The sequence below is a fragment of the Myxine glutinosa genome, unplaced genomic scaffold (genome assembly GCF_964187855.1).
Source record: "Myxine glutinosa unplaced genomic scaffold, kmMyxGlut1.1 SCAFFOLD_2330, whole genome shotgun sequence".
NCBI classification, from domain to species: Eukaryota; Metazoa; Chordata; class Myxini; order Myxiniformes; family Myxinidae; genus Myxine; species Myxine glutinosa.
Window position 1 is genome coordinate 1 of NW_027618425.1, and position 26,326 is coordinate 26,326.

The following is a 26,326-nucleotide window of genomic DNA, read 5'->3' on the forward strand; positions in this document are numbered from 1 at the left end:
AATCAAGCAAAACGAACCAATCAAAATGCTCGTTGAAACACATCGCTCGCAAGGACACGCCCCTAAACTTGCTTTGCCTTGCGTCATCCTCCGTCCGTGTATCTCTGCTCTCTGGCGAGTACTCATGCGTCCTATCAATATCATTCCATGTTCTCCTTTCTCTCCCGAGGAATCATCAGCATACCAGGTAAGCTTCTCCGGTTGTAAATTCAAACTTTCCTTCGATCATAAAGCTTGGCTTCATCCGATGGACAACTTTCGTAGACACGAGAAGCACAAACCGAGACGAGCTGACGACGAGATGTGTAACTAGATGTCGATCAGCACAGGTTGCTTCGTCGATGTGCCGACCCGATCGCCGTTTATGATTATTTTGTACTTTGTCCACGTGTTTCATTCATTCGCCTGCACGTTTGTCTCCGTCGATATCTTCTTTTTCTGCGACACTTTGTCTCACCTGCATAGACGTCGCTCGTTTAATAGGTGTCCGTGATTTAACGCTCTGACACCACCTTGATGGCGGTAAATGAGAGTAAAGTAAAGGAAAGTAACGGCTCCACGTTCCGGGCAAGTCGGAACATGTTCCAGGCGGCCCGCTCCCCTCCTCCTCCCGGCCTCATACCTCTCTCTGTCCGCTCCCCTCCTCCTCCCGTCCCTCATTCTTCTCTTTCCGCTTCCCCTCCTCCTCCCGTCCCTCATTCTTCTCTCTTTCCGCTCCTCCTCCTCCCGTCCCTCATTCTTCTCTTTCCGCTCCCCTCCTCCTCCCGGCCCTCATTCTTCTCTCTTTCCGCTCCCCCTCCTCCCGTCCCTCATTCTTCTCTTTCCGCTCCCCTCCTCCTCCCCGCCTCATACCTCTCTCTGTCCGCTCCTCCTCCTCCTCCCGTCCCTCGTTCTTCTCTCTTTCCGCTCCCCACCATTTCCTTGAACTTCGTCCTCGACTCTCAAGTTTTCATGATCAGCGCTTTTCCTGTGTAGGATTCACGAAGCTAATCGGTCCATATTACTAGCATCGCATCCACAACCGCTTTAAATGTAACCCATTCGCACGGATGGTCATCACAGGGATGTGTATGTTTGGGAAAGAATGAAGAGCCGGGTTGGGAGGAGGAGGGGGGAGTGAGGCGACGGGTTGGGTGGAGGTGAGGAGCCGGGTTGGGACGGGTCAGGAGACGGGTTGGGAGGGGGTGAGGAGACGGGTTGGGAGGGGGTGAGGAGCCGGGTTGGGACGGGTGAGGAGACGGGTTGGGAGGGGGTGAGGAGACGGGTTGGGAGGGGGTGAGGAGCCGGGTTGGGACGGGTGAGGAGACGGGTTGGGACGGGTGAGGAGCCGGGTTGGGACGGGTGAGGAGACGGGTTGGGAGGGGGTGAGGAGACGGGTTGGGACGGGTGAGGAGACGGGTTGGGACGGGTGAGGAGCCGGGTTGGGACGGGTGAGGAGACGGGTTGGGAGGGGGTGAGGAGACGGGTTGGGAGGGGGTGAGGAGACGGGTTGGGAGGGGGTGAGGAGCCGGGTTGGGACGGGTGAGGAGACGGGTTGGGACGGGTGAGGAGCCGGGTTGGGACGGGTGAGGAGACGGGTTGGGAGGGGGTGAGGAGCCGGGTTGGGACGGGTGAGGAGCCGGGTTGGAGGAGGAGGGGGGAGTGAGGAGACAGGTTGGGTGGAGGTGAGGAGCCGGGTTGGGAGGGGGTGAGGAGCCGGATTGGGACGGGTGAGGAGACGGGTTGGGACGGGTGAGGAGCCGGGTTGGGACGGGTGAGGAGACGGGTTGGGAGGGGTGAGGAGCTGGGTTGGGACGGGTGAGGAGACGGGTTGGGAGGGGGTGAGGAGCCGGGTTGGGACGGGTGAGGAGCCGGGTTGGGACGGGTGAGGAGACGGGTTGGGACGGGTGAGGAGACGGGTTGGGACGGGTGAGGAGACGGGTTGGGAGGGGGTGAGGAGCCGGGTTGGGACGGGTGAGGAGCCGGGTTGGGAGGAGGTGAGGAGACGGTTGGGAGGAGGTGAGGAGACGGGTTGGGAGGGGGTGAGGAGACGGGTTGGGAGGAGGTGAGGAGACGGGTTGGGAGGGGTGAGGAGACGGGTTGGGAGGGGTGAGGAGACGGGTTGGGAGGGGTGAGGAGACGGGTTGGGAGGGAGTGAGGCGATGGGTTGGGAGGGGTGAGGAGATGGGTTGGGAGGGAGTGAGGAGACGGGTTGGGAGGGGGTGAGGAAACGCGTGGGAGGGGGTGAGGAGACGGGTGGGAGGAGGTGAGGAGACGGGTTGGGAGGGGTCATTTTGACTAATGACAGTTGATTTATTGATGAAATATCACATAAAAATGCTCATTTAAGAAGTTGATTAATTTGGGTTGGGAGGGAGTGAGGAGATGGTTTGGGAGGTGGTGGGTTGGAGAAGGTGAGGTGGGGGTTAGGAGGAGGTGAGGTGGGGGTTAGGAGGAGGTGGGTTGGGAGGAGGTGTGGTCGGTTGGGAGAAGGTGAGGTGGGGGTTAGGAGGAGGAGGTGGGTTGGGAGGAGGTGAGGAGATGGGAGGGGGTGAAGAGGCAGGTTGGGAGGGGTGAGGTGGTGAGTTAGAGAGGTGAGGTGGAATTTTGGGAGAAGATTTGGAGGAAATGAGATTTTGGAGGGGATGAGGAGGCAGTTTAATGGTTGAAAAGTCAGAACTGAGCTTTAATTACTTACTGAACAGTTGAACTGTATTATTTGGTGTTTCCTTCATTTGTGAATAATGACAGTTGATTTATTGATGAAATATTACAAAAATGCTCATTTAAGAAGTTGATTAATTTGCTTCCATCGACACTATGAATGATCGTTTTAAGGCCATTTCCCCCCCGCTAAAGCAGGGGTTAACCTTGCGGGCCCCATGACAATCATGGTTCCCTGTTTGAGGCAATGTTTTTATGGCCGGATGCCCTTCCTGACACCAACCCTTAGTCGCCTCTTTCGATGCGCAGGGATACGGTGCACCTATTCTAAATCAGGGTACACACCGGGATCATTCATCCCAGCGAGCTAGTACTCAATTTGCCTCCCTCGGGAGGATGACAGGCTGAGTCAATCCCCTTGGCGTTAATCCAGCGATCGACCGGGATTTGAACTCAGGATCCTAAGATCCCAAGCCAGCACCCGAACCGCTAAGCCAACACCAGGTTTTCCATAGACACTAGAAATGCATTAAAAAGATGAAGCAAACTGCACAAAACAAAAACATGATCTGATTTTTACAAAATGTAGCCAATGACCTTTAAAGTCCAAGATCCATGTCATAAGAATATCCAAATGTATTTATTGTGGTTTAAAAAAAAAAGTTTCATTAAACTGGATATTGAATTTACTCCCAAAATCAATTTCAACTGTCACACGTGGCCGGCCAGTTTGTGAAAGACTTGGGCCAAAAGCGTTCACCAGCAGACCCCAATAGGTGGTGGGAATAATTGGGGCCACTAAATAAGTGGTAGTAGTAGTAGTGGTGGTGGTGGTGGTGGTGGTGTAATTCCTGTCATAATTAGTTGTTCGAGGAACTCTTTCATTTGTCATTAGCTCGTAGACCTGACGCAATAGGCTCCAAGTGGTGTTAACTTTATAGATAATACATCCTGCAATTGGATCCGATATTGTACATAGGATCATGATCATAGGTCATCCTAGGATCCTGGGTTCGAATCCCGGTCGATCGCTGAATTAACGCCAGGGGGGTTGACTCAGCCTGTCATCCTTCCGAGGTCGGCTAATTGAGTACCAGTTCACTGGTAATTCCCTGCTTGTCGTTAAAGGCGGCAAAAAGGGTTGGCGTCAGGAAGGGCATCCGGCCGTAAAACATTGCTTCAAAAAGGGAAACCGAAAAACAACAACAACCACGGTTCCCGAAAAAGGCCAACCCCCGCTTGCGGGGAAAAATGGCCTCTAAAGGTGGTTTATTATTGTACAGGTGAGCACATGAACCGTACAAGAAAGCTGCACAGGTGTACAGTAGAGGAAAAAAATAAATCAAGATTTGCTTGGGAATTGGAACGTATTTTTGGTCTCTGTGGTTATGATGAGGATTTCTGACATTCGCTTTCTTTATTTTTGTCCATCAGAGCCCAGCATTGATTCACAGGAAGTAACACGAGAAGAAAGACAGAACGTGATCGAGGACCAGTGGAGTAATGCAGACAATCTCCATTTTCCATTTTGTCTCTCTGCTCATATCCTTCACACTCTGTGTCTTGGTAAGGAAGCTGATGACCTTCATGGAAATCGCGGAGTAATGCAATGGAACAGGATTAAAGGGAATGGAGAAATTTTGTGGGGAGATGAGGATAAAGAGAGGAGGTTGGGTAAGGAACATTGAAGTTAAGGCCAGGAAAGAGAGGTGAGGCTCAACAGAGACAAATGTGTGAGTACAGCACTGGTGAGAATATAAGTTGGTAGAAAAGAAGAATGATGCGGAATTGTGTTGGAAGGGAAGAGAAAAAGGTCGGATGCATCGTGTTTCTAAGAAGGATTTCAGAGAGAAGAAGAGACGGATAAGTAGTGACAATTGTCCCTCTGATCTTTGTCCCTTGCAGATGGAGAGCAAAGGGCTTGAGCAGAACTGCGGAGCGAGGGAGTATGAGAGTGAAGCAGGAGTGTGTACGCCATGCCGAGTGTGCGACGGTGGCACGCAGCTGTCGGAGGTTACAATCATCTTTCTATTCAACCTTGCTCTCCCCTTTCACCTTTCATTCACTTTCCTTTCATTCCTATTTGCTTCTGATATTCCTGCCGATCTAAATGTGGCAATGAGTACAATCCTCATCTTGTGTTTATTTCACTACACCCTGTATAGTTGAATTCGATTTTGGTGAAGATCCAAATGCGGATCCAGATGCGAGAATTTTTTACTTTCTTAAGTGATGCTACACCTTTGAGAGATGGGGCCAAAACGATACACTGTACTGTATAGCATGATATTTCAAAACGTGGATGGGTTATGACCAAACTAGGTGGACAAGTTGGTTACGAGACAAGTTGGTTACATGCAGCAAAGCATTGTGAAGGTTCACTAGTTCTTCAGCAAGTTGACCAGATATTTGTGTTATTTCTTTACTGGCTTGAAGCTTATGAGGAGTACGTTTAACTTGCCGTGGGCTTATATACATGAGACTCCAATCATTCCACGGGAACAGTTCAGGATTTCGGTGCTTCCAAGACCGAGTTTTTTTTCCCACTTTCATCCATGTCTAGCACAACAGAGTGACGGATGCACACCCTCAAGTTGTGGGTAGGCCGCCACTCAATGGGCCGTCGCACTGTCCTTATCCACTGCAGCCGCTCATTGGTATGAACAGGAAATGGTAGGAACGCGAACGCCTCTCATTCATGGATATTTCTCATATTTCCCATATTTTCATGTGTCCTATTTGCATGCCACATCTGATGCATCCAGGAACACAATTACCGTCCATTTTGGAATTGCCCTCAGTTTGACTCTTTCGTTTGAATACTGCAGTTGTATTTAAAATACCATTTGATTTCGCCCGATCAACGGCAGACTCAAAGTGCCCTGATTAATTATCAGAAGTGAGGCAATGAAAACGAACGCACAGCGCATGCGCAAAGGGCATCATTTGGCATTCTCGAGACATCCCAAAAGTCCCTTATTGGCGTACTTTAGAATGAGCTAGGATTTAGAATACACTCTCCCACCGGGAGCGGCGCAACACAATACACATTTACATAGACAATTTGCATCGCTCCCAACACCCTGCCTCCCTAAACCCCCGCAACATTAATTTTTTTAAATGTCTATAACCTTCTCGGGCACACCTCAAAAATACAACCACAAATTTTCAACTCATTCCATCCAGTGCTTTAGTAACGCATACAAGTGAAACACTGAAACACACACACACACACACACACACACACACACACACACACACACACACACACACACACACACACACACATATATGCACATGTACTGGTATCTTTACACATATATGCATATATATATATGTATATATATATATAGGTGTGCACATATATGTTTTAACCAGTTGACACACAGTCGGGTTCAAAGATTGCCCCTTAAATCCCCCCCCCCCCCCCCCCCCCACTCAAATCCCTCCTAAAGCACTATTCAAAGCCTTTAAAACCTACCCTTATGAAGGGGGACAGACACACACACACACACGTCAAATTATATATATATATATATATATATATATATATATATATATATATATATATATATATATATATATATATATATATATATACTAGCCGAAAGCACCCGGCGTTGCCCGGGTTCTTTTTGAATGAATTTACTACTATAATTCAGCTTTTACTCGCGGCCATAGAAGATTGACTACTATAATTCAGCTCAGCTTTTAATTGCGAAATGGGCCCAGTCCGGCCGAAGTGGCCTCGCCACCGAGCCTATAACTATCCCGGGGCCCGTCCCGACATTTTCTGTTTTAGAGGTTCCTCCTATCTTTCACTGTTCAGGAGATTAGCGCGTGCAGACAAACAAACAAACAAACAAAAACTTTCTTATATATATATATGGATGATTAATGATTAAGCTGCTGGTTGCATGGAATGTTTGGGATTCGTTGGGCTGTGTTTATTTTTTATCTGCTTTACTATCACCTCCTTTGTGATGTTTAGCCCTCTTTTTAAGTATTTCCCCCCCCAATGTTACAATGATATGGTGTATAACTTTAGTTCTAAACATACAGCAAGGCTGTTCTTACTCTTTCTCTGCCCCATTGCTTTCACGTACACTGCGATATTGTATCGGGATAATTACCTCCTTATGGTAAGCCGAGATGGAAGGGACGTGGTGTGAGAATGGTGAAGGGTAGGCAGGGACAGAAATACAAGTTTGTGTGGCAAGGGTGCCCGGAAGACGTGCATGGTGTTGGTGTCCTGTTTTCTGAGGAGTTTGTAGACAGTGTGGTGAGTGTGACTAGAGTGAGTGAAAGGTTGATGATGGTGAAAATGATTATTGGAAAGCTCTTGGTGAACGTCATCTCGGGATATGCTCCGCAGGTCGGTCGGAGCAATGAAGAGAAGGACAAGTTCTGGTGTGCAATAGAGAAGCTGATGGAAAACGTGAAAGATGAGGAAGTTGTTGTGGTAGGAGGAGACCTAAATGGACATGTGGGAAGCAGTATGGACGGTTTTGAGGGAGTGCATGGGGGTTATGGATATGGTGTGAGGAATGGAGAAGGTGAAAGGATTTTGGAGTTTGCTGATGGAGCCGCCGGTTTGTTGATTTGTAATACTCAGTTCCAGAAAGAGGATAATAAGCTTGTTACATACACGTCAGGTGGGTCGACGACAACCGTTGACCTCCTGATGGTGCGTAGGCGAGATAGGGGGCACCTCCGGGACACAAATGTGATCCCGGGGGAGGAGGCTGTTTCACAGCACCACTTGGTTGTCTGCGACATGAGGGTGAAAGTTGCGAGGAGAGCTCGGCTGGTGAAGTACCAACCGAGAATGAAGGTGTGGAGGTTGAAAGAGGTGACGGTGAGGGAGGCATTAAAAGAGAGGCTGATTATGGCAGAGGATGATGTGGTTGAGCTTGAAAGTGGTTGCATGTCAATGAAAGATAGTCTGTTGGGAGCCGTTGGTGAGGTATGTGGATGGACTAAAGGACTACCGAGGCACTCGGAAACATGGTGATGGGATGATGAAGTTGGAAAGAGGATTGACGAGAAGAGGAAGAAGTTCAAAGAGTGGCAGAAGGCGAAGGATACGGGGGCAGAAAAGGCAGAGCATGAAAGTTATAAGGCAGCCAAGAAGGCTGCAAAGAAAGAGGTAGGAAACGCGCAGGAGGCATGTCGGAAAATGTTCGGAGAATGCTTGGATTCGGTATTCAGGATTATTATTAGCAGTATTCAGGAATTCATAATTCATTATTATTAGCGGTATTCAGGATTGCAAAGCAGACAGCGAAAGAGAGGTGTGATGTGATGGGGATGAGTTGCTTGAAGGATGACGTGGGACAAATCGTTGTGTACCCAGATGGAATTAAAGGAAGATGGAAGAGATATATGGAAATGCTGTTGAATGCAGAGAATGACTGGGATGGCAATATAGAGAGTAACGCAGTTTTAGGACCGGCAGAGAAGATAACCGAGAAGGAGGTTGAGGAAGCGATAAAAGCAATGAAGGGTGGAAAAGCGGGAGGGCCGACGTGTGTTGTGGGAGATATGTTGAAGGCAGCAGGAAGTTGGGGTGTGAAGAGAATGACAGAGATCTGTAATCTGGTGGTGAAAGAAGACTTAGACGGGTCAATATACAACCAGAACAGCCGTACCCCAAAAAAATTGCAAATTTTAGTTTTATTGCATTTCCTTATATTTTAAGACTTACTTAGGAACATATCAAAAGTTGGACATAAATGGACCATGGGAAAGTAAAAAATTTTGACATGATAAAAATGTCACAAAACCATGCACGATTCACTACGTCGAAAACGTCTTTGGTTTTTTATTTTTGTTTCTTTTTGTTTATATAAATTAATTTGTTCCACTGAGACCAGCTGCAAAGGCAACATTTTATAACACTTGTTTCGTGTCTTTAACAATGTTTACATCTGCTACCTGACACATGTCTTTAACAATATGACCTCCCAGCATGTAGGCTAATGACCTAATTCCTCACTGGTAGTTGTGCAGCTTGACTGAGTAACAACTCCACATGAATGAGTTAATTACACCTAATTAGGACTCAATTGGACAACGTTGTATGGTAAACATTGGAGATACAATACAATACAACCAAGGAGATACAGTACAATACAACCAAGGCCAAGGCAGTAGCAAAAAGACAGGTAGGCCTATGCATACAATTGCCCCATATATTCTACATGTATTTTGTACTCCTACAACTGTAGTGTATGATGGTATTTATTTTCCAGGTTCTAGAGTTGTGGGGATGCATATTTATTTAATAGGAATGGGACCAGTTGATTGGGGGAAGGGGGGGGGGGGGGGGGGTTCTATCAGTATGTTTTTCTTCTGGACTATACATATCTTTTCCTGGTGCACCTTGTGACTAAGCAACAGAGCCCTTCAGCCAAACTAACATACGCACTACATAAACCTAAACTAACATCCATTTGCTTGTGGATCAGTGTCTTACACGTCAGGTTGTTGGCAAGATTGTGGAAGTTGACCCTGGGTTTCAAGAACAAGTGGCAGAACTGGAGCGACTGTACATTTCCCTGGAGACTGTCGAAAGTGACACTATAGAGTCTGTGTTGCAATCAGAGTGCATTCATTTCATTGACAATAGATTGAATCAGGAAAGGAATAAACTTGCAAAGGACTCGAAAACCAGTGCACTTTGGATCAACTACCAGCGTATGTTGGGAATTGCAAGGGCACTTGTGGCAGCTGATCGGACGGGGTCCTGGGAGATGCATCTCCAAGCCATATCAGCTTGCTTGCCGATATTTGCAGCTGCTGGCCATCCCAATTACCTGAAGTCAGCTCGACTCTATCTCGAGAAGATGCTTGCTTTAGAGGATGACAACCCTGAGGTTCATCAGAAGTTCCAATCTGGTTATCATGTAATCCGGCGCAGTGACCAATACTGGGCTGGCCTAGGCTCTGATCTTGTGATAGAACAGACATTAATGCGCTCACTGAAAAGCCAAGGGGGGCTGACTCGAGGAAGTGGGATGTCAGAGCACCAGAGAGCAGTTTGGACTCTGTCTTCAACCATATCGTCCTCCTACAACCTTGCTATGCAAGAACTGACCTCGAGTAGCTACTCAACAAGTGAACAACATAAGGAGTTGACAACATCCAGGGTGAGTCGAGATGAAGCTGATCGTGGCAAAGTTGCCGAAAAACTGGACAGCTTCACACCATTTTCTGATGACAAGTCATTGCGCAATATCATCACAGGGGTTACTGCAAATGAGGATGTCAATGTTCATGACCTATTCAAAGTAGGTAGTGACATTGTCAAGAAGATGGATGATCACCCAGCTTACTCCTATTCACACAAAAGGAGTTCTAAAGCCAAGACACTTGCATTCAGCAGGGCAGTCAAAGTTGCTGAGGACCGCACAATAGATCCAGCGTTACTATTCCAGAGGTTCTTAGTGGTGTCACAGACGGGAGATCTCCAGATAGGTGAAGTGATGAAATATGAACTCTGCCCATACCCAATGTCTCTTTTTGAGGCAAAAAACATCCTGCGCCAGCCAGATAAACCACAGTTGGCGGAGGCAATAAGGAATTATGCTACAACCAAATCTGACAATGCTGTCAACCAGACAGTTCCAGGAACAGATCACTATGTTCTTGACGGGGGATCACTTATTCACCGCTTAAAGTGGACAGAGGGATTCACCTACAGTTCCATTGCAGATGAATATGCCTCATTTACAGTACGACACTATGGCAAAGCTACTGTTGTGTTTGATGGTTATGAGGCTGGGCCAAGCACAAAGGACTGTTCTCATCAACGTCGGAATAGAAACAAGAATGCCACCAAGGTTAACATTACGGAGTCAACAAAATTTGTTGGGAAAAAGGAGGACTTTCTGTCGAATGAGTCAAACAAGCAGGCAATGATACTGTTGATTATAGAGGTGTTGCACAAGGAAGGCTGTGAGGTGATCCAAGCAGAGGGAGATGCTGATGTTGAGATTGCAAAAGCGGCCGTCGCAAATGCGGCTTCCAGATCTACAACCCTCATTGGAGAAGATACAGATCTCCTTCTCCTCCTGCTCTTCTATATGGTGGAGACAAACTGCATTGAACTCTATTTCCGTTCTGACAAGGCAAAATCAAATGTCTACAATATCAAAGTCCTTCAGCAGATACTTGGAAATGCAGCCTGCAGAGATATATTGTTCCTTCATGCATTAACTGGCTGTGACGCAACGTCTCGTGTCTTTGGGATTGGAAAGAAGTCAGGGTTTCAAAGAATCATCAAGAAAGAAAAGGAACTGATAGACAGCTCAAAGGTGTTCTGTAAACCACAGCAGAGTCAGGATGTTATTGAAACTGCAGGCTGCAGAGCAATGGTGGCATTGTTTGAAGCAAATCAGAACGACTCATTGGCATCGATCAGATACAACATTCTCTGCAAAAAGGTTGCAAGGGCTAAGGCATTTGTCACTCCTGAAAGACTGCCACCCACATCCGCTGCCTGCAAGTTTCATTCTCTGCGGACCTATTACCAGGTAATGGAATGGATGGGCCTTTGTTGTGGAATGGAGCCAACGGAGTGGGGATGGAAGGTAGAAGGAGGAAAACTTGTTCCAGTGATGACAGACAAAAGCCCTGCTCCAGACATACTACTTCAGATGATTCACTGCAATTGTTCAGGGGGGTGCAAAACACTAAGGTGTTCATGTAGGAAGCATGGATTAGAGTGCACCAGTGCATGTGGACATTGCCAGGACAGCAACTGTGACAATATGAGTGTTGAACCAGACATAGAGGAGGAGGAGGAGGACGATGAAACTGGAATCTAAGACTAGAAGGCATATGGTACTTCCACATGTGTCAAAATTGTCCAATTTTTTATATGTTGCTTTCCATGTCATAGACTGGCAGAAACAATCAAAGAACATATATTTGTGCAAATATTTACTTTAAATTGCGAATGGTCTCAGGATTAGCACTGCATAAACTACCAGCAACGATCATAATACAAATATTGGTGCAAAATTAACTTTAAATTGTTAGTGGTCTGATGATTATCAGTCAATTTTTTTACGTTTTATCTGCCGGCAGCCATCTTGTTTTCTGACGTCACTGAGGGACTTTCCCATGCGTCAAAATTGTCCAACTTTTAATATGTTGTCTTCCACTTCATAAACTACTAGAAATAAGCATAAAACAAAAATTTGCAATTTTTTTGGGGTCAGGCAGTATATTGACCCGTCTAACTACATTCCAGTGGATTGGGAACTGAGTACCCTCGTCCCTCTATACAAGAGGAAACGTGACCCTCTGGACTGTGGCTCGTATCGAGCGATAAAGTTATTGGAGCATGGAATGAAGGTATTGGAATGGGTGTTAGAGAGGAGGATAAGGAAGAAAGTGAAGATCGACGAAATGCAGTTTGGATTTATGCCAGGAAGAGGAATGGCAGACACGCTTTTTATTGTAAGGCAGTTGCAGGAAAAGCCTGGTGTTGGCTTAGCGGTTAGGGTGCCGGCTTGGGATCCTAGGATCCTGGGTTCGAATCCCGGTCGATCGCTGAATTAACGCCAGGGGGGTTGACTCAGCCTGTCATCCTTCCGAGGTCGGCAAATTGTGTACCAGCTTGCTGGGATGAATGATCCCGGTGTGTACCCCGGTTTAGAATAGGTACACCGTATCCCTGCGCATCGTAAGAGGCGACCAAGGGTTGGCGTAAGGAAGGGCATCCGGCCATAAAAAAAACATTGCCTCAAACAGGGATCCATGATTGTCATGGGGCCTGCAAGGCTAACCCTTGCTCTAGCTGGGAAAATGGCCTTAAAACGATCATTTGTTGACGTCTGATGTTGATTTGACGTTTGTTGATCTGGAGAAAACATTCGATAGGGTTCCACGCGAAGTATTTACATGGGCATTGAGGAAGTTAGGAGTGGAGGAATGGTTGATCAGAGTAGTGATGGCAATGTACGAGAGAGCACGCACAGCTGTAAGGACGAAGGACGGGAACAGTGGTGAGTTTGAGGTGAAGGTGGGAGTGCATCAGGGGTCGGTACTAAGTCCATTACTATTTGTAGGTGTCATAGAGGTGCTGGCTCGGAATGTAAAGGAGGGTTTACCGTGGGAGTTGTTGTGTGCAGATGATGTGGTGTTGATTGCGGAAAGTATGGATGGACTAAAGGAGAAGATGAACAAGCGGAAGGAATGTATGGAGACAAAAGGTCTGAAGGTGAATATCGGAAACGGAAGTGGTAAAGCATGTGGTGAGGTGGAAAGAACTGGGAAGTGACCGTGTGCTGTGTGCAGGAAGGGTGTCAGAGTGAACTCCATTCAATGTACAATGTGCACTGAGTGGGTTCATAAAAAATGTAGTGGTTTGAGAGGGTCATTAACTAGTGTGGCAGCTACATTCAAGTGTAAGGTGTGCACATAGGGCGCTGCAGATGGAGTAAATGTTGAGTTAGATCTTGGAGACGGCGTGAAGCTGGAAGGTGTGAAAACATTTTTCTACCTAGGAGACATGATGAATGGAGAAGGTGGATCAGATTCAGCAACGGTTGCTGGAGTGAGATGTGCATGGAAGAAGTTTCGGGAACTGAGTGGCGTGCTGACGAGGAGGGGAGTGTCGTTGAAGCTAAAGGGAAAGTTGTGTGCTGCATGTGTGAGAAGTGTTATGATTTATGGGAGCGAGACACGGGTAATGAATGTGGTGCAGCAACGAAGGCTGGAAAGGGTGTAAATGCGAATGGTTCGGTGGATGTGCGGAGTATCGTTGAGAGAGAGGAAGACAAATGATGAATTGCGAAAGATGATGGGAATAGAGCCTGTGATGGATGCTGTGAAGAGAAACAGGTTGAGATGGTTTGGTCATGTGTTGAGGAAGGATGAAAGTGACTGGTTGAGAAGAGTGATGGAAATGAATGTAGAAGGAAGTAGAGGACTGGGGAGACCATGAAAGACTTGGCTAAAGGTGGTGGAAGAAGAAATGCGGGCACAGGGGTTAACAAGGGTAGATGGTGAAGATTGTCATGGGGTCCACAAGGCTAACCCCCGCTCTCGCAGGCAAAATGGCCTTAAAATGCCTGTTGTTGTTGTTGTTGTTGTTGTTGCACTATCACCTCCTTTGTGATGTTTAGCTCTCTTTTTAAGTATTTTCCCCCACCCGCCCCCCCAAATGTTACAATGATATGGTGTATAGCTTTAGTTCTATACATACAGCAATGCTGTTCTTACTCTTTCTCTGCCCCATTGCTTTCACGTATACTGCGATATTGTATCGGGATAATTACCTCCTTATGGTAAGCCATACCTTTTGTTTTTCTCTGAACCGACTTTAAATAATTGACAAAGTGACCAATTGTTTGCTTAAAACTCAAAAACAGAAGAGATTGTTTCCGCTTCAAAAATACCTTGATTGATATTTGTCTTAAAATGGTTTTGAATTAAATACGATATGCAGTCTGACCCCGACATTCGCGGTCCCAAGACTCCCAGTATTTGCGGTTCATAACATGTGACCTGCTTCTGTAATCGCGCTTCACGTATTTATGGTTTACCAAAAAAAAGAAGATATGTATATAGATGCATATATACAATACATACACATCCTTCTGCTCTTGGTACTCAGAATCCTATGGTGAGGCAGTTGTTTTAAAACAACTTGCATTCTCCTCCTGGAAGGAAAATCCAACTGAAGACAACCTCAGATCATTCCACAAAGCTTGCAACAAGTCTGTCTGCTCTCACGAGAGCCAGAAAATAACATCTGTCAAATCTCAAGAATGAGCCTTCAATCTTGTCTCCCTCCTCTAAAACCTGGTGGTGCCTTGTCAAGGTGGCACGTTGTCAAGACTTGCACCCTCTGCCATGTCCATGCTTTTTTTCCCCCTCAGGTATCTGTCGGACACATGTGGTCCAGCACCAATCCCGTCCTAGTGAAACTGCCTAAATCCAGAAGCACTGCTCACGTCCACTCATTTATTCCTCTTTTTTCCAACCTGTGGAACCAACTTCCATACTCTATTCAATCTCATTCTTCAAGACAGCTCTTCACCACTATCTCAAGTCATCCCCTATCCAAAATCATTATGTTTTCTACACCTGTTTAAACCACCCTTACTCCTGCCAAAATTTTTGCTTAGGTATCCATGTTGTCTTTCTACCCTTTGCATTCTCCCTTACCCCTCATCGTTACCTGCAACCCTTGTTTGTCCGTCTCCATCTATTTTCTCCCTCTGCCCTGCTGTTGGCGTTTCCCTTTTCTCCTGCTGTTCCCTTTGTTATGTTGTGTCCTGATTTGTTCTGTGTCGTATCTCTTGCAGGAATCTAGACCATGTAGTTAAAAAGAAAAAAAACATTCCCCACTCTCGACCCCCATTCAAACAATTTCCCCACATTCATGGATTTGCGGTATTTTCCAGGAATGTATCCCCCGCAAATGTTGGGGTCCTACTGTTTTGGATACTTATTATGAGGATTAATTATTTTAATTCCTTTAACTTTTTTGTCTTTTGCCTTTGTCATCCCTCCTCCAGCCATGCGGCTACGGCAAAGGTGCCAGGGCTTTGTGCGTCCCCTGTCCTCCCGGGCGCTACAGTACATGGGACAATGAAGGGATCATGGGTGGGGAGATAGGTCGAAGGAATGGCCTGTGTCGGCCGTGCAAGGCATGCCACTTGCTACACCGCAATACTGTGTCCAATTGCACCCGAAGCCATAACGCCATGTGTGGCTTCTGCATGGACGGGTGAGAGGGAGCGGTTGAGGAAAAATGACAGACTTTGGGAGAGGGATGTAAGGTTGGGAGAGATTGGTAATGTGACAGGCAAGCACTTGAGAGGGAAGGTGTGAGCCATTTTTATGCTGGCACAACTGGTGAACGATAATTGGGGTGGAAATATTTGAGAGAGAACTTGTCTGAGAAAACAATGAAAGATGTGGTGCTTGTGTTAAACGAAGAAGGTGGGGTCATGTGGTAATCCATTACATGATTTTTAACATTGTGTGCTCTCAGCTTTTATCTCAGGGAACATCTCGGAGGGCTGACAGAGGGAGATTGCCTTCCCTGTGGAGATCTTACCCACAATGAAGAGAAGCAATGTAGGATTGTTTTTCATTCCCTCTTTAAATGATGAGGTTGTTGTGAAGAACCTTTATTGTCCACCACAGATGTACTTATTCGTATTTTCCTGTTATAGATGACACTCTCCTATTAGTGCTTCTAATTATGAAAAGAAACTATGACTGATTTTTATTTCTTAATTTAGTTTTCAGCAAGTTTTTCTCGACAAAGGTTCATCCAACGCATCTTGATGCGCAATTTATATCACTAGCAACGGTACCCACCCTATGGGCGGGGCTTCAATTGGGAGGCCCAAATGAAAAGGCAAAATATCAGAAATTGAAGGCTTTTTTTATTTTAAACGATTTATATAAACATCCGTTAAATCATATCACACTCAAATCATCAAAATCTAAACAGTATTTGTAGAATTTCAATAAAAGCCACATCACTGTTCATATCGGTAAATATTATTCCATAGTGTTTGGAAAAACTGCAAAATTGGCAAATTGGAAAAAAAATCCTAATTGGAAAAACAATGTAGCCTATTTTACTCCAGGAGGTCCCAGGATTACCTACCCAAAATTTTGTTGCGATCGGTTCAGCTGTTTTTGCGGTACCTAGGAACAGACAGACAGACATTTGGTGAATTATAGTAAGACCAGCGAGGTACCCATGCTACGCACGGGTGGGAGGCCAGAAGCAAACAGACAATGCAGAAATGGCGAATGCTAAAGCATGAAACCAATAAATTCCACATTCATGTAGCACCTTCAGTCACACGTCAGACATGGACAACAAGTTCGTGAAAGACTTTCATGAAAAACGTACCCGTTCGCAAACAAACGGGTACGTTTGTTCCATACCCAGTCAATGGCGAATCTGCATATGGCGATCCGCGAAGTTCACGTTCAGAAAGTAGAAACCGTCATGGCATTTCGTCATTCACTTGAACTCGATATCTTTTTTCATTCCAAACAACATAACTCCAATCACAAATTAAATAGCATTAATATAAAAAATAAACTTTTAACAACATTCGTGACATAAACAAATATTTAAATCCTGATGTGAAGTTCCGTACGGTTGGGTGAATACAATTACGAATTCAAAGTCGTAATTGTATTCACTCAATTCCAATCATCAATTGATACTTTCAGAAAATACTGTTTGAAATGACGGTTGTCTTGGTATATTATTAAACCCGCTCATTGCCGTAATCTGTCCACTTCCGCATTCGCGGCAGGTTCGTAATTCATCAGGATTTTCCTCAATGCCGCAATGAAATGTTCATGAAATACTGTTCAGCCGTTTTTAATTTTCATGTCATGTTCTTTTGGTGAATTATCGTAGGATTTTACTGCAGGGGTTCCAATAAATTGTTGCGATTGGTGCAGCCGTTTTTGCAGTACCCGGGACAATAATGTTATGTGGGAGTCCAAACCTGAACATGCTGGAGACCAAAGCAGAAATTGGAAAAACAATATAGCCTATTTTACTCCAGGGGGTCCCAGGATTACCCACCCAAAATTTTGTTGCGATTGGTTCAGCCGTTTTTGCGGTACCTGGGAACAGACGGACAGTTGGACATTTGGTGAATTATAGTAAGATAATGCAGTAATACAGTAATACATCTCGTGAGATTGCGAATTGAATGTTGTTTCGTCATTATTTTATTGTGTGTGTGTGTGTGTGTGTGTGTGTGTGTGTGTGTGTGTGTGTGTGTGTGTGTGTGTGTGTGTGTGTGCGTGTGCGCGCGCGCGCGCATGCGCGTATGTGTGAGCGTGCATATGTGTGTGCATGTGTATGTGTGCGCGCGTGTGCATATGTATGTGTGCGCGCATATGTATGTGCGCGCGTGCATATGTATTTGTGTGCACCCGCACACGTGCATATGCATGTGTGTGCGCACGTGTGTGCACATGCATATGTGTGCGTGCGTGCGCGTGCATATGTATATGTGTGCACGCACGCATGCATATGTATATATGTGTGTGCGCGCGCATGCAAATGATCGTTCATTGCTCATTATTTTAAAAACGACAGGATTATGTGCCTTTGGATGCATCAATCGATCAGAGAAGGGTTTCAAAATGAATTGATTCCCTGCAGATGCCAGAAAGGGAAAAAATATTGGGAAAATAAAGTTCGTCGTCTGAGATGGAAACCGATTTTGGAGTTGTTGCTGTGCCAGTTGGAGTCCCCTGTGTGTACATTTTTGTGTGGTGCTGTGATCGTATTGTAGTTGTTAGTTGGGTATAACTCGTGTCCAGACATAAATAATCTTGGAAACATCTGCAGATCATTTATGGCATATCAATTACATCCGAGCAAAGTTGTTTATAAGTAAACACGTCACTTGTGTGTCTGTAACGGAAGTTTGTTTATTCATTTATTTATTTGAATTGATGTACATGTTGTAGTTAACATTGGTTCACAACATGTCATGTTCCATGACATGGTTAATGATATATTTAACGAGAATACAAAAGAATGAAGGGTTACATGCCATGCATGTTTTCAGCACATGTGAAGAATTACATGCACATGCATGTTTTCAATGGCACGGTACTTATGTTAAAATTTAAATAAAGAGTTGGGAAAAAAATAACCCCTTCACTTCCAGCTAATCTCTGTTTTAATGTATCCCTCTCTTATTCCTTCTATCTTCTTTTTAAGTTTCTTCTTTGTTCTTTCTAAATTTCTACTTTCCTGTTCCATTCGATGGCAAAGAAAAACTTTCTTTTTCTCAATCCATATCTTCTCAATGGGCTGGCAGGATGGCCTTGAGGTATGCACACTCGTCTCTTAGCTGTTTAGCCTGAGTTTGAATCCCGACCCAGCTACAAATTGTCATCCTGGTGTTTCACAGGTACCTACGGTGATTCATCAATGTGTGTGCCGTCCCTCGAATTGACGTTAAGCTGGGTTTCCCATCTACTAATATTATTTAGTGGTTGTTAAAGATCCCACGGTGTTTTTCGCCAAAAGTAGATGAGCTGAAATGATGAAGAAGGCCACCCCTTTTGCATCGTCAGATGCATAGAGCTGCCAAAGCAGTTTCCTGGGCAAGTGGACACAATCCTGGATGGGTCGCCACTCCGATGCAGGATACTCATATGGCTCAATCTTCCCAGTGATCTGGTACTCATTTTTTTGACCTCAGACGCATGACAGGCTGAGTCTACTGTTACGTATTACCTCCCCAAACCCTAGTTACGGTGCACCTCTGAGTCTGGAGCAGGAACACGGCAGAAAGATTTGTTATTTTGAGTGTTCTAATAAACCATGACAAAACCACACCAATGCAATTGTAGAACAAAACAAGTAATTGTATTAAGAACTCTCACATACACAATAATAACACTATGAAAGAAAGTACAATGAAAATGTCACTTGTATCAAATGAACAATACATATGATGGTACCATCATTCCCCAATGCTCTCAAAGCAATGAACTCACGATACACCAAACGTGAGTGGGATGTAACACTCCCCAAAGTCCGTGCATGGATCCCCACGCTGGTTGGAGATCGAGGTCGTGCAGAATGGCAAATCAATAGGCAGGTATTGGCGTGACTGTGGATGAGGAGTTACGAGGTGAGAGGTCGATATGGGAATTGAGCCGATAGGTAAACCAACGGCAATCATCACATTGAGATTGATATGGAAATCCCAATGGCAAAACAAGATGCACCAAGCGGACAGCCTCTTCTTCTTCAAGGTCAAAATGGCGTATAGGCCCATAATGGAGGCGCTTGATTTCTCCAACGATGACTCACACTTGGTGATAAAACCTGAGACGCAGGTTTAATTGCACTCACAATATATGACGATGTCGCGTGCAATCCCTTTCCCGGGAAGCCTCAACTCATTCGCGACCAATATAAAAAAGTCAGCTCACAGCCTCGAAGCAATTCACGGCTGTATCTCGATCATGGCCATTCTCCTCTTCCTCCTCCTTCCAGTTCTTTGTCGCATTTTCCTTTTTCCTCCACAAACATTTATTTTTACCTTTTACTAAAGCCATTTCACACAAAAATCTTAACAACAAAATTACCTGACACTAAAAATCCTACAAGTATATAATAACAACAAAGGTGGAAGTGACGGATCCGTAACACTGCTCACCTGGTGTTAATTCAACGGCATGACATGGGCTCAAACTCAAGACACTAAGATCTTAAGCCAGCCATCTTAATCATTAAGCCAACACCAGCCTTACCGACATCATGAACAAATTACAAATTCCTGTCCTGACTAACTGCTGGGAAGGTAATAGGCAATCCACCCAGTATCACCTTTCCACCCATTGCAATCCACCCAGCCAGGGAACTGCTTCAAGCAGAGCACACAATCAATCAATCAACCGATCTTCTCAAGCTCTTTCTCTTTTTTTAGTTCACAGTTGTTATCTTTTCCAATTATCTACTCTCTTAATGGTGTGCACACCTGGTGTGGATGGTGTGCCTTCATTTCTCTCTTTCACTTTTCCTCTTTCAATTCTTTCAAATTTCTGCATGCTCTCACTCCTTATGTGTCTCACTACCTCGCATATTACCCTCCATTGTAATGGCTTCTACGATATGTTTAAAGCTTAAACCAACCGTGTCTGATTGTATGTATATACTTATTCTGGCACGTTGGAAGAACGAAAATAAATATTTAAGTAATATAATCCTCGTTTTGAACACAGAGAAAGACAGCTTGATGAGAAAACGGACACATTAGGCGTCACACACAATGGGCACATGATCGGTGCGCCGCGCTCCATAGAAAAATAATGGCTTCAAATTAGATTTTGGCCTAGTATATAGAGATAGTTCCCCCTCCATCCCCTCCCTCACCTCAAACGGCTTAACGGCTGACTCCGCACGTGAAAAAGCTGAATGCCTCAACTCTGTGTTTGCCTCTAAATCTTGTGTCCCAAACCCATCCCTCTCTGTACCCACCGTACCCAGTCGTACCCAGCTGCTCCTGGACTCTGTGTCCTTTCCTCCTGACAAGGTGGAAAAGTTTCTGTCAACCCTCGACTCTGATTCTGCAACTGGTCCTGACGGCATCAGCCCACGGGTCCTAAAATCATGTTCTTCCGCTCTTTCACTCCCTCTTTCTGTTCTCTTCACCCTCTCTTTTGCTCAAGGTCATCTGCCATCTGCTTGGAAATCAGCCAACATCACCGCTTTGCACAAAAAAGGTGCAAAAACAGATCCCAGCAACTACAGACCAATCAGCCTTCTCCCAATTATCAGCAAAGTCATGGAATCCATCATTGCTTCAGATATGAAATCTTTCCTCTTCTCCAATGGCTTGATCTCTGATCATCAATTTGGTTTCAGACCTGGTCACTCTACTCTGGACATGCTGCTTCTGCTTTCTCAACAATGGATGGAGGTCCTCAATGCCAAACAGGAAATTAGAGCTGTCTCCCTTGACATTTCACGTGCCTTCGATACGGTCTGGCACCCTGCTCTGCTCACCAAACTCTCCTCCTTTGGTATCCATGGAAATCTCCACGCATGGCTGGCGGACTTCCTCTCTGGTCGTAGTCACCGTGTGGCCCTGAATGGGTTTCTCTCATCTCCTCTTCCTGTTCAGGCTGGAGTTCCCCAAGGTAGTGTTCTGGGCCCTGTGCTTTTTCTGGTCTTCATCAATGATCTCTCTGACTCTCTTGAAAATCCTCTCTATCTCTTTGCTGACGACTCTACTCTCTGTCGCTCCATTCCTCATCCCTCAGATCGGCAGTCTGCAGCCTCCTCACTCTCTGCAGACCTGGACAAAATCACAGACTGGGCAAACAAATGGAACATGTCTTTCAATCCTGATAAATCTCACACTCTTACGATGTCTCTCCGAAAAGACCGACTGGAAAACCCTCCCATCCACTTTCTGAATAATCCTCTCCAAGAAGTTCTGTCACTCAAGCTTTTGGGTCTTACTATTTGCCATGAGCTTTCCTGGGAAAACCACATTTCAAATCTGGCCTCCAAAGCCAGTCGCCGACTGGGCATCCTCCGTCGTGCGAAGTCCTTCCTTGGCACACCTGAGCTCCTCACCACATACAAGGCTTTCATCCGCAGCTCTATGGAATACTGCTCTCCCCTCTGGTCTTGTGCTCCTGCCTCACACCTAGCCCGTCTTCACGCTGTTGAAACCAAAGCGTTCAGAATCATTGGAATCTCCCGCGATGAAGCTAACTCCAAGGGCCTTTCACTCACTCACCGCAGGCAGGTTGGTGGTCTTTCCGTCTTCTACCGACTCCTCTCTGGCCTTGCCCCCCCAGCCCTCTCTGGGCTCTGTCCCCCAAATATTCCTACAGGTCGCACAAGATCTGCCTGCAACCCTCTTATGGTTAAACTGACAAAATCAAGACTTTCTGCTCACCTTCACTCCTTCATTCCTCTTTTCTCCCGCCTCTGGAACAAACTCCCTCACTCTCTTCAATCCCACTCCACCCGCCAGGTCTTTAAAACAGCTGTTCACCACCATCTCTTATCCTCCCCCATCCAAAACCTTGATCTTTTCTACCCCCGCTAATTTCGGTCCCCTTGTGTTTTATACCTCTCCACCCCCCCCCCCCCCTCCCATTCCCACGCCTCCTGCCCCCAAGCCCTCTCCCTCCCACACTTCTCCCTGCTCTCAAATGTTGTGGTTGTGTGCTTCCCCTTCTCTCCCCATCTTGTCTTCCGCTCCCTCTTTTTGTATATTTTGTTTGTCTGGTTGATTTGTTTGTGAAATAAATGTTAGCTCTTTCACGAGCCTCGATTCAGTATACAAAAAATATATATATATATATATATATATATATATATATATATATATATATATATATATATATATATATATATATATATATATATATATATATACATATATATATATATATATATATATACATATATATATATATATATATATCAAAGGCATAGGGTCATCAGGATCTTACCACTCAAGATTTTAATGGATGGCACTGATAAATCCCAATAAGAAGTTACAATAGCTGAGACCATACAGCAAAATTGCGGGGCAAAGGACTGAGATGATACTTGTATTGTTCCGTACAGCCAGCTGCGCAACACAAGAAAGATTGTCGACCGCCACTCAGAAACCGTGTTGTGTGAAAAGTGTTGCCTCATAGAAAAGCAGTGTTGTAGTGAAATCACATTGCATGAAACCGTGTTAAGCAAGGACGTACTGTAATTGTGGGCCATTTCTCAGTTATTTGTTTTCAAATGTGTTCACTTTGTTTTTGTGATTGATGACATCGTTGTCATTGTGCTTTGTGCTTTCTGGAACTTGTACTAACACTTGACCAATTGTTCTCATCCATTAGCTCTATTTAAGCCTTAACTCGGCCAATGTGGCACTGCCATGCATGTCGGGCAACCAGTTGCAGTGATTATAGAGCTTGCCATTACCAAAGTAGTCTGGAACATGATATCCTTTTTTCCAAAGTGGTTGTGCTAACATGGTGAATAGGGATAGATTGCTAACCACTGCAACTTTCAAAATGGGACTTTAACAGCTCACCGTTTCTATAAGTTATGTTGTTTCCAGTCTTTCCATGGAAGTTGATGAAATTGCAAAAATTGCCGACTTAAGACATATTGTATAATTTTAGGTTATGCGACTATTAATAATCTCGATATTTTTTTAACAAGATCTAGGCGAATGGAAGAGTGAGGTGACAGGGTAGAAAGGCAACAAACTGACAGTGGGCCAGAGGGGCCACAGTTGGACACAAGCAAACGAAGGAATGGACAGGAAAAGATCAGATAGGATGGGGAAATACAGGAACATGCAAGAAAGAGTTGGGTTTGATTAGCTGGAGTTAGAGTCCCTGTATAGAGAGAGTTGCGACATGAAGAGTCCGAAAAAAATTGGTCACGTGGTCTGTGGACGCCATGTTGTTTCCTGTCCGATCTTCGCGTGTTTCTGGCCTTGCATTGAATACATACGAGGAACGCTCTCTTTTATTGTCTGGCTTTGTTTGTTGTCTTTAATAATACTTAACAATGTGAGTATTGTCTTTAATACTCACACTCATTCTAATGACGCCAAATACTTAAGATCACACGCTGATAAGACTCTCCTTGTCTGTAATAGAACTCATATGCCATACGGGGACAAAGCCTTTTGCAACTCAGTACCTGCCCTCTGGAACAAACTACCTATAACTATTCGGACCTCACACAACATAAAAACTTTCAAATCAAAACTCAAAACACATTTATTTCCAAAGTAACTTGATTGTATTTTTTGAAAAGTAGCTTTAAGTCGTATTCTTCTAAGATTGTGTAATGTAAGTTGTAGTCTTCAAGATATGTTGTGAAGCGCTTTGTTCATTTCATGCTAAAGTGCTATATGAATGATCGTTTTAAGGCCATTTTCCCGCGAGAGCAGGGGTTAGCCTTGTGGGCCCATGACAATCATGGTTCCCTGTTTGAGGCAATGTTTTTATAGCCAGATGCCCTTCCTGGCGCCAACCCTTAGTCGCCTCTTACGATGTGCAGGGATACGGTGTACCTATTCTAAACTGGGGTACACATCATTCATCCCAGCAAGCTGGTACTCAATTTGCCGACCTCGGAAGGATGACAGGCTGAGTCAACCCCCCTGGTGTTAATTTAGCGATCGACCGGGATTCAAACCCAGGATCCTAGGATCCCAAGCCGGCACCCTAACCGCTAAGCCAACACCAGGCTTAAGGCTAAAGTGCTATATAAATACTGTTATTACTGTTATTATTGTTATTATTATGTACATGTATGTAATTTGGAATAGTTTAGATGTACACCATACAACTAATTGTACATTGCTATGAAAAACGGGTATGTTTTACATGCATACTCTTCCACTGCAAGTCTCGATTACAATTTCTGGGCCTTTTATATAATTACAATTTAATTGTGCACATGTATTTCTCCCGGTGCGCCTACATGAAAAGTTAAATTACTTTTTAATTTTCATATTTAAAATCAACATTTCTGTCATTTGTCAAGATGGTTTTAAGGCAATCTTGTTATAATAATAGGAATTTATATAGCGTAAATTGCAGGAGCCTCTAAGCGCTTAGAAAAGAGAATAAAGCCAACGAGATGAATATACAAATACAAATTATACAAGAAGAAAACCTAAGATATAATCAGATGTAGGCATTTTCAAATAAATGAGTCTTTAACAGAGATTTGAAAATGTTCACATTGTCGGCTTTGTGTGCATGCATGCTAGTCAAGAAAGTAAGACGCAAGAGGGCAAGGTAGTCCAGAAAATGATAGGCACTTCCTGGCCCCTCTTTTCCTTTTATTCCTTTTCCCACTCTCCTCCCTCTCCTCCCCACATAAAACTACATTTCTGAAGAAAGATTATTGCCATAAACAAAATCCGATTCTTATCTTGGACAAAGAGAAAATCATATCAAAAGCGAGGGGCACGGTGCAAATCACAAATTACACAATGTAGGCACTCACATTTTGTACTAGGTTACGCACAATGTATACACACTAGTGGGCAGTGCACTAGTGTGTGGCGCAAACAATGGAAACAAAATGGCTTCTAATTCCGGGTTATCGTAACTCTCTCTCTACAGGGACTCTAGCTGGAGTTAATGGGGGTGGATAAAAAGAATAGTGAGTAGGACTAGTGGGGGGCTATGTGAGATGGTGTGCACGTCTTCTTGAATCCCTGGAGGGAAGAGTGAGATTGAACAGCCTCCAGAAGGCAGTTCTACATACAGGAGAAAAGAAGAACAAGAGTGGAGGTAGACTGTAAGCTTAAATGTTGGAATTTAACCACGAGTTTACTGGAAAAACTCCTGTACGCTGGAGGAGCTGTGGAGGGTTGAAAGCTTGAGAGAGCAGAGCGAGCTAGACTGGAGAAAAGGTGGTTTAAAACAGAGAGGCCTGTGATATGAGAGCACCAGGCCTTGTGTTTCAGTCTCATTTATGGAGATGCCAATAACGTTAAGAGCTTTAGATTCTGCAGATTATAGGAGATGTGATAACAGAAGTGATGCTGGGGTAACAGCACCTAATAGAGAGCAGTAAGTACTCCATTGAGCTATGGCCAAAGGCCTTGTAAGCTGTGAGTAGTTCTGATTATTCAAGGAATGACTTGGAATGGCAGAGGATTCCATGTTTGGGGCTGGCTTTGCTGGCCTCCAAAACCAGTCCCAAACACGGACGAGAGAGGTCGTGGCTGATGGTGAGGCCTTGACATTCAAGATACTGAACTTGTTTTAAATACTGACTTTGGAAATAGAGAGGTGAGTTAGCTTGACGATCCTTCCAGATTGACATGGTGACAATGTGACATTTTCCAGGAGTGAATGGAGTCTGAATGAATGGCATGTTCCATTGAATGAATGATTGAATGAATGACATTCTTTTTATCATCCAGAATTTATTTAATTACTCATGTAGAAAGGGATTTTGACATACCGTACTCTTGTCTTGCATGTCAAAATCGAACATTAACAGCAAGGGATCATTTTATTGATTGTAAAAGATGACTATGACCACAAACATGAATATAAATACCACAAATAGAAGATGACCACAAACATATTCCTTGTAATAATAAAGGCGATTGTAAAAGATGACTTTATGGAGATGAACATT

The 26,326-nt window shown here is 44.7% G+C and overlaps 1 protein-coding gene across 12 annotated transcripts in view; it reads left to right on the forward strand.

Moving 5' to 3' along the window:
* The first annotated feature begins 58 nt into the window (after positions 1-58).
* LOC137425382 (uncharacterized) overlaps positions 59-26,326 on the forward strand; it is a 47,220-nt gene continuing 20,952 nt past the window's right edge. For 7 of the 12 annotated variants that reach the window (XM_078769389.1, XM_078769392.1, XM_078769394.1 and 4 more), the window contains exons 1-5: positions 62-187; positions 4,078-4,209; positions 4,549-4,656; positions 15,180-15,391; positions 15,659-15,744. In XM_078769389.1, coding sequence (XP_078625515.1) covers positions 4,147-4,209; positions 4,549-4,656; positions 15,180-15,391; positions 15,659-15,744 — 469 coding nt within the window. In that variant the 5' untranslated portion in view covers positions 62-187; positions 4,078-4,146. Of the gene's footprint in view, positions 188-904; positions 1,033-4,077; positions 4,210-4,548; positions 4,657-5,206; positions 5,317-15,179; positions 15,392-15,658; positions 15,745-26,326 lie in introns of those variants that run through there. The other 5 variants (XM_078769387.1, XM_078769391.1, XM_078769388.1 and 2 more) reach the window with 4 other exon arrangements.